The sequence below is a fragment of the Microtus ochrogaster genome, unplaced genomic scaffold (genome assembly GCF_000317375.1).
Source record: "Microtus ochrogaster isolate Prairie Vole_2 unplaced genomic scaffold, MicOch1.0 UNK21, whole genome shotgun sequence".
Lineage (NCBI taxonomy): Eukaryota > Metazoa > Chordata > Mammalia > Rodentia > Cricetidae > Microtus > Microtus ochrogaster.
In genome coordinates this window covers 564,973-574,618 of record NW_004949119.1, presented here as the reverse complement: position 1 = coordinate 574,618, position 9,646 = coordinate 564,973, and the positions used below count along the sequence as shown (strand labels likewise).

The 9,646-nt window shown below is 36.0% G+C and overlaps 1 protein-coding gene across 1 annotated transcript; it reads right to left on the bottom strand.

Annotated features, from left to right (window-relative positions):
* Positions 1-6,781: 6,781 nt before the first annotated feature.
* LOC101988106 (olfactory receptor 4L1-like) lies at positions 6,782-7,720 on the bottom strand. The gene has a single exon (XM_005367712.1). It carries the CDS (start codon positions 7,718-7,720, stop codon positions 6,782-6,784), a length of 939 nt encoding a protein of 312 aa, XP_005367769.1.
* Positions 7,721-9,646: the final 1,926 nt, after the last annotated feature.

Here is a 9,646-nt window from a genome sequence, read left to right as displayed (position 1 = left end):
TGTTGAATTTTGTCAAATGCTTTTTCAGCATCTAATGAAACAATCATTGGTTTTTTTTTCTTTCAGTTTATTTATATGATGTTTTACATTGGTAGATTTTCATATGTTGAACCAGCTCTGCATCTCTTGAATAAAGCCTACTTAATCATAATGGTTAATATTTTGGATATGTTCTTGGATTCAATTTGCCAGTATTTTATTGAGAATCTTTGCTTTGATATTCATAAATGAGATTGGTCTGTAATTCTTTTTCTTGGTTGAGTCTTTGTGTGGTTTTGGTATCAGGATAACCATAGCTTCATAAAAGGAGTTTGGCAATGACTCTTCTGTTTCTATTTTGTGAAACACATAAATGAGTAGAGGTATTAGCACTTCTTGTAAGTTCTGGTAGAATTTTGCATTGAAACCATCTGGTCCTTGGAGGGTTTTGATGACAGCTTCTAATTTCTTGTGACTTATAGGTCTGTTTAAATTTTTCACCTGGTCTTGATTTAATTTTTGTATATGGTACTTATCTAAAAAATGTCCATTTCTTTTACATTTCCAATTTTGTGGCATTCAGGCTTTTGTAGTAAGATCTAATGATTCTCTGAAGTTCTTCTGTGTCTGTGGTTATATCCCCCGTTTCATTTCTGACTTTGTTAATTTGCATGCTCTCTCTCTACCATTTGATTAGTTATATAGGAGTTTGTCAACCTTGCTGATTTTCTCCAAGAACCAGCTTTATGTTTTAATGATTCTTTGGATTGTTTTCTGTATTTCTGTTATGTTGATTTCAGCCCTCAGTTTGATTATTTCCAGTTTTCTTCTCCTCCTGGATGAGTCTGCTTCTTTTTTTTCTAGAGCTTTCAGGTGTTCTGTTAAGTCTTTAATGTGAGCTTTCTCCATTTTTGTAACATGAGTGAGAGCAGGTTTTTTCTTTCCTCCCTCCCGGCTCACGGCCACCTGACTAGCTTATTCCCTGAAATAACCACATAAAAATTGTGTTAATTAAATTGCTGCATGGCCCATTTTTTTCTAGCCATTTATTGACTAACTCTCACATCTTGATTAACCCATTTCTAATAATCTGTATGCCACCATAAGGTCATGGCTTAATGGCACGAGTCTAACCATCCTCAGTCTTGGGAAGGGGAATCCTGTCATCTGCCTGGCTCTGCTCTTCTTCCCAGCATTCTTTTCTGTCTTCCCGCCTACCTGAGGGCTGCCCTATCAAAAGGCCAATACAGTATCTTTATTCATCCAATGAAAGCAACATAAATACAGAAGTACCTCCTACACCATTTCCCTTTTTCTGTTTAAACAAAAAAGAAAGGCTTTCAATTTAACATAGTAAAATTACATATAACAAAACAGTTATCAAGCAAGAATTACAGTTACAATATTTATATCTATTTTATTTTCATCAACTAAGGAAAACTATTACTCTCCATTCTTCAACTCCATCTAAGACCCAAGGATATAATATCACCTAAGTAAACAAGAAGTAAGCAACTTCCAAAACTCTAGAAATGGCAGAGACATCTCGTTGCCTGTACAGTCACCCAAAATTATGTTGTACTGTTAGGGCATCCATCTTCAGCCTACAGGCCCATAGTATCCAGCAGGCATTTCCATGAAGTAGGAAATTTTGTTTCCTTTCCCAAGACTGATACTGGTTAGACTCATGCCAGTAAGCTACAACCTCGTGGTGACATACAGATTATTAGAAATGGGTTAATCAAGATGTGAGAGTTAGTAGTAAGGGGATAAAAATAATGGGCCAGGCAGCGATTTAATTAATGCAGATTTTGGTGTGGTTATTTTGGGGGCTATGCTAGCTGGGCATCCAGGAGCCAGGCAGTGAGACACAGCCCACTCCTCCCTCCCTACGACATATTTTCTTTATGCGGGCATTTAGTGATATGAACTTTCCTCTTAGCACTGCTTTCATAGTGTCCCATAGATTTGGGCATGTTGTGTCTTTATTTTTGTTGAATTCAAGACAGACTTTAATTTCTTTCTTTATTTCTTACTTGACCCAGGGGTGGTTCAGTAGTTGACTGTTCAGTTTCCATGAGTTTGTAGGCTCTCTGGGGTTAGAATTGTTGTTGACTTTTAACTTTATTCCATGGTGATCCAATAGTACACAGGTGGTTACTACAAATTTTTGTATTTGTGGATGTTTGCTTTGTTACCAATTATGTGATCAATTTTTGAGAAGGTTCCATGAGATGCTGAGAAGAAGGTATATTCTTTTCTGTTTGGGTGGAATGTCCTATAGATGTCTATTAAATCCATTTGTTTCATTACATCTGTTAGTTTCCTTATTTATCTGTTAAGTTTCTGTATTGTTGAACTGTCCATTGGTTAGAGAAGAATGTTGAAATCTCCTATTATTAGAGTGTGGGGTTTGGTGTATGCTTTGAGTTCTAGTAATGTTTCCTTTACATATGTGGGTGCTTTTATATGAGGGGTATAGATATTCAGGATTGAAACTTCCTCCTGATGAATTGTTCCTGTTATGAGTATAAATTATCCTTCTCTATCTCTTCTGATTGATTTTAGTTTGAAATAAATTTTGTTAGATATTAGTATAGCCACACCCACTTGTTTCTTAGGTCCATTTGATTGGAAAACCTTTTCCCAACCCTTTACTCTGAGGTAGTGTCTGTCTTTGAGGTTGAGGTGTGTTTCCTGTAAACAGCAGAATGTTGGATCCTGTTTTCGTATCCATTCTCTTAACCTGTTCCTTTTTATAGGTGAATTGAGTCCATTGATATTGATATTAATGACCAGTGATTCTCAACTCCAGTTATTTTTTTTTGGTGGTAGAGTTTGTATGTTTTCCTTCTTTGAGTTGTGTTGGTGGAGGTTTGTCATGTGTTATTATGCATGTTGTTGGCTTCCTTGGGTTGTTGTTTGCTTCTAGTACTTTCTGTAAGGCTGGGTTTGTGGCTACGTATTTTGTAAATATGCTTTTGTCCTGGAATATCTTGTTTTCTCCCTTGATGGTAAATGCAAGCTTTGCTGATTATAGTAGTCTGGGCTTGCATCCATGGTCTTTTAGTATCTGCAGCACATCTATCCAAGACCTTCTGGCTTTCATGGTTTCCATTGAGAAGTCAGGTGTAATTCTGATAGGTTTCCCTTTATATGTTACTTGACCTTTTTCCCTTGCAGCTCTTAATATTCTTCCTTTATTCTGTATGTTTTGTGTGTTGATTATATGGCGAGGAGATTTTTTTTCCAGTCTATTTGGTGTTCTGTATTCTTTATGTACCTTCATAGGAATATCCTTCTTTAGGGTGGAAAAGTTTTCTTCTATAATTTTGTTGAATATATTTTTTGGGCCTTTGATCTGTAATTCTTCTTCTTCTACCCTATTATTCTTAGGTTTTGTCTTCTCATGGTGTCCCAGATTTCCTGGATGTTTTGTGTTAAAAATTTGTTGGATTTGTTGGGTTCTTTAATTCATGAGTTTATTTCCTCTATAGTATTTTCAGTGTCTGAGATTCTTTCTTCTATTACTTGTATTCTGTTTGTCATACTTGTCTCTGTAGTTCCTCTTCATTTACCCTGATTTTCCATATCCAGCCTTCCCTCGGTTTGTGTTTTTTTTATTACCTCCATTTCATTTTTCAAGTCTTGAACTGTTTCCATTACATGGTTGATTACTTTCTCTTGGTTTTCTTGGGTATCTTTGAGAGATTTATTCATTTCTTCTACATTTTTGTTTGTCTTCTCTGTTTCTTTAAAGCAGTTTTTCACATCATGGTTAAGGTCCTCTATTATTTTCATAATGTTACATTTAAAATGATTTTTTCTACTTCTTCTGGATTAGGGTGTTCAAGTCTTCTTGTTGCATGATCCCTGGATTTTGGTGTTGTCATGTTGCCTTTCAGATTGTTGGGATAATTCTTCTATTGGTGCCTGTCCATCTCTTCCTTCAAATGCAGCCAGGTGAGTCTTGGTGTCTTGGTCCAATATTTGCTGTGACTGACTCTGTACTTGGGGAATTTTCTTGGTCTGGCATCTTTTAGGGTTCCTAGGCACTGGATCTGGTTGTGTTGGTGGATCTAAGGACCCTGTAGATGGAAAGGAGTGCTCTCTGGCTGGATCTCCTCAGTACAGGCGCAGAATCTGTTCCTGAGCCAAGGACCTTGCACACAATATGGCAGACTTGGGGGGTCATGTGGAACAAAGAAGCTCTGCAGCAGGAGTTGGAGGGGCCCTGTACTTCCTTTTGGACTGTCTGCTTGGGGGCATACACTGACCCTTCTGGATGGATCTCCTCAGCATAGGAACAGGGACTCGTCAATAGCTTTAATTATTATATTATCCAATATAAATAACTGAGACATTGTGTTTGTCTTCAGCATACATAAGACCTCAAAGCTTTAGGCTGTATAGAACCCAGAAATTAAGAAGGGGATGTGATTGGCCAGGGCAGATGCTAAGCATGGGCTGATAAGTCAAGCCCTTCTGCATTAAGTTTATCTTTCTAAAGATAATCTGTGATTTGTTTACCCACATTACCTGGAACCACTCTATTTTCTAAAGATAAATTGCATATGCTCGTCTTGTGTTATTTGTAATTTACATTTGAGGGCATCGTCTGGTCACTTTATAATTGTGTAGATCAATCTTTTCATTGTTCTGCTCTAAACAGTCAAAGGATATGTGAAGGAGCTGTGTTGTATTCTAAAAGACCACAATAATGTAGCCATATTATCTTGGCACATAGGAAATTGCAATAATTGATCCCAGGTCCCGTTAATAGAGGAGAATCCTTCCTCCAAACACAAATGGTTTCTGATGTGAGGCTCCCAGATATTTGCCTAGCTTGAGGTTTAGACACCTCACTTTTCCATCTTTCCTTTTACCCATTGTTATGTTAAGCGTCAGATGATTCTGCACTTAGTCAGTCAGTCTTGGGGCTGGGAGAAGAAGTTCTTATCTTAGAGAATGCAGAGAAGACTACTTTGCCTTCATATAAAAAGAGTGGAATGGTTGTTTCCATCTGTAAAATCTACTAGGACACTAGAAGGGCTTTAATCCTTTAGTAACTATCAGGGCACAAAATGGTAGAGGAATAGCCATTTAAAGTACAGAGCCTGTTTCCATACAACAGACTCCTTATGCTCCCATTGGTCACTCTGCATCTCTGCTTTCCAATTTCAACAGGAACAAGATTGTAGGTAACATTAATGTTTAAGTCAGGAACACTTGCCCATTTCCACAGAGTCACAAGAAGGGCCAGAAAGGGTCCCACTGAATGTACAATCAAATGGACAAAAATCCTGGTCCCACTCAGCCAGAGTGACAGACCCTGGCAGTGAAAGAAATCTGGATCCAGGGAAAATTTTGAAATATAGACTCAACTTTCTTCATATTTCTATTGAGTTTTTCTAATAGTGGAGAACTTCAGTGAGATCACAGACAAGGGACCAACCAAGGGAGATATCCTTCCTGTTGCAGTGTTTAAGAGTAATGTCTGTATAGAGTCATTCACTTGCATTTGGTCTGAGTTAGAAACAGATGGAGAGGACCACACAGAACATATTGTTCTGGTAGGTACCACAGGGTCTTAGCCTGCAGGAAATGACAGAAGAACTTATTCAGAGGCCTGATTTAGCTTCTTGAGTTACACTGGGTCATTTCTTTGGGAAATTGTATTTGAAAATTGCTCAGATTTCATCCTTAGTCAGGATGGTTTGTGAATGAGTGGAGCAGGTCATCAAACTTTTCTCGGGAATGTAGGAAAGGACACAAGCCCTCTTCTTGTTCTTCCATGTGGTAGGATATTTGATCACATTAGAAAACCTAAGACAGTTAAAAAAAAATCAACCTTAGATCAAGAGGTAGAGCCAGCAACTACATGGCAGAAATTAGCTATTGAGAATACAGAGGAACCACAAAGATGAATAGAAAGATGCACAGGAAAAAGTAGGAAGGAGGAGTTTGGCATTTTTTTTTTTTTTTGGCATGACTGGAGAGGTACTCTCTTGCTGGGTCTCTGACCTAAAAGGAAGAGCAGCTAGTTCCTTCTCGGCCTCTCTGAGGTAGCAGGTTTTCACTCTAACATCTGACTCTCTAGTCTTTATTGATAAAAAAAATGATAGAGATTTAGTTAGAAATCTATATCTTTGGCAACAACAGAGCCTCTGCTGACAAACAAGAAATCCCACAGGGCTGCAGCTTTACTAGTGGGTTGCTAATCTGGGGCCACAGGGCGAACATAGCAGTTAAAATATCAGTAGATTCATGTGCAGTCACTAAACCCACAGAAAAACAAAACTCCATGGTAATTTGTCAGAAACTAGGCTTGGAACTTTGGTACTCTAGACAGTCCTGTTTTTGAAGACTTTACTGAGTCTCACCAGGGTCTGGCAATTGTCATGCAAAGTTTGTAGGACCAATGGCACATACTGCTAGGCCTGACACTGGGCTACCATTAGAACTATCTTTCAGTTTTACATGTATTCATAAATAAAGGAGTGGTGACATATTCAGTGCCAGGTTGTATATGCCACAATTTGTATTATATACACTGATTTAACAAAGTTTTTCTTTGTTTGATGGTTCAAACAAGAGGAAATGTTTATTATTGGAAAATATTCAAATTAAAAATGATGAAAAAATGACATTAAATCATCACTACTAATGAAACAGTCATACATTTCTATAAATTTCCCTTTATTGGTATATGTTACAAACATAAAAAGAAAAACAATACATTATCCATAGTCTTTATCTAGCCATGCTATTCAAAGACTATGATAATTATGTACTGCTCAGTCTATAAGTTCTCCACAAAGTTAACTTGTTTGACCCATAATTTTCTCATAGCTTTCTTCATTTCCTGATTTCTCAGTGTGTAAATAATAGGATTCAGTAAGGGAGTAATAGCAGTATATAACAGAGCAAGCGTTTTACTGCTTGCGAAACTGCCAAATGGCCAGGCATAAATGAAAATACAGGGTCCAAAGAACAGAGTGACCACCATTATGTGGGCAGACAATGTGGACAGAGCCTTGGAAAGGCTGCCAGGTGATTTATGCTTTACAGTGACCAGAATGACAATGTAAGAAAGGAGCAAGAGGATGAAACAGATAAAAGACAGCAGCCCACTGTCAGCAATGACAAATAACTCCAGAGTCTTTGTTTCAATACAAGCAAGCTTAATTACCAGGGGGAGATCACAAAATATGTTATTTACAGTATTGTGGCCACAGAAAGGCAAATTCACTATCAGTACCATCTGACTCATGGTGTGTATGAAACCAATTGTCCAGGAAAGTAATGCAGATGATTGCAGCAACCTGTGACTCATAATTGTCCTGTAGTGCAGGGGTTTGCATATGGCCACGTATCTATCAAAGGCCATGACTATCAAAAGTGTCATTTCAGCACCCCCAAAGAGGTGCATGAAGAACATCTGGGCCATGCATCCCCATAGAGAGATGCTCTTGTGTTCTGCAAGCAAGTCTCTGATCATCTTGGGTGTTGTAACTGTGGAAAAGCCCATGTCCAGTAAGGAAAGGTTTCCAAGAAGAAAGTACATGGGAGAACGAAGGGTAGAATTAGCTGCCACTGTGGCTATAATGAGAATGTTGCCCACCACAGTTGCACCATAGATCAAAGAAAATGTCACAAAGAAGAAAATCTGAAGTTGCCAATCTCCAGAAAATCCCACTAAAATAAATTCTGTCACAGATGATCCATTTTCATAATCCATTTATTCAATTAAAAAAGCTTCTGGAAGTTCTTTAAATACAATGAGGTGGAAAACAAAAGCAAGCCACAGTTATTGTTAGTAAGGATATATTTTTGTTATCAGTACAATATTGGTTGATGATCTGAAAACATTCAATGTCACATATCAATATGACTGAATATAACTTGAAATGATTTTAAGCATCACAAACCTTGAACACAATATTTTTATACAAAATAGAAATCATTTGAATGGGTGAAAGTTCTATCACTTTATTTTATCATATGATATATTTTAGTAGATCCTCTATTTTTTCATACTTTTGTTCACATAGAAATAAAAATAAAGATTAGATGATGATAATAACTGTTTCTCCATGTCATTGGATTCCTCATAGTTAGGTTATTCAAATATAAAAGGATGTAGAGTCAAAACAGGAAATACACTGATCTGCATTTCTGAAGAGATCAACAAAGATTACCTATTGTTTTCCAAATAAAGACACAGGTTCGAATCCAATTTGTACATGGTAACCAATATTAAAATTCACTAAAAATAATTTGCCCTTTTAATAATTTTTGATATTTTATAAAAATCTCAAGAAACAGAGACTCAGATGGTCTTAAGCTTTTGTTCTCAAATGCTTTGTTGTCCATTCACAAAGAAGTGCTCTTGTGGAAATTGTATGATTAAACACACTGGTTTAGGAGCAAATAACAAGGTGTCTCAGTTTTCATGTATAGATTCTATTTGTGTTTCAATGTTTAACTTTAAATACTTTAACTTGGGTATTTAGATATTATTCATATTTTTGAGTAATAAAACGTTATTAATTATAGTAAAGTGTTAAGTGCTAGGCTTCAGTCTAAATATCTAAAGAACTTTAAAGGTGTTTAGTGCTCATAATAAACACATGTTACAATAGTATTATTGTTGCTGTGCAAATATGAGGAAGCTGAGATGTGCAATTTACTGATATAAATTGTTATAAATATACAACTATATAACTATCAAGAATGAATGCTATTGAGTAAACCAAGTCAAACTGACAGCAGAATCTGGTGTCATATCAATATGCCAAATGCATCAAAAATGCAAGGGATATATTTCAAATTGATAAAAATTCTTTGAACTCAAATGTCTCATGTGGAATTCCCATAAGATGCAATTCAACAACAAAAGAAGTATCTTAAAAAGTATTTAACTACCACTGTTCTTATGTAACCAAAATCTGTTATGCAGAGAGTTTATAATCTAGAAACATGGGATTATAAAGAAAATAAGTTATGGGAGAAAAGCCTTAACTTAGTGTAGGACTTTTGAAAAAACAAAATCAAGATCACTTCATGTGACACCTTCAAGATTAAAATAAGCTTTATGGTCAATAAACCAAAAAGGAGGCGATATGGATAACATATGAATAGCCATAACATGAGATGTGTTAAGTATTTCTTTAAAGTACTATCCAACTGCTTGAATTAAAATACATTTCTCTCCAAAGCAATCAAAAGCATTTTGCAGATTAAATTATTTTGTTTTTCAACCTTTTTTGTATTCTTGTCTTGGGTTATATGCTTTGACTGCCTTGTTTATTTTAAAATCAGATTTTTTTCTGCTTTTCCTATGATATGGAATATTCATGGCAAAATTCTTAAATTATTTACATTTTCTTCTTTCAGTTGAATGTAAAGTATCTTATGTTTTCTCCCTTTTATCCAATGATCACTATTTTTTCTATTTGTGGGCTAAGAATTATTTTTTATGGAGGTATTATAAATATCTAATTTAGAATGCATTGCCATTTTCCATTTCCTGCTCAAATTGTGAATATATACAATATTTATGTACTCTCTAAACCACCTGAATCTTGAAAAGAAATATAGCCTTAGTCTATAATTTTCAATTTTAGTATGAGCTTTCTGAATGATCATATGACATTTCTTATAT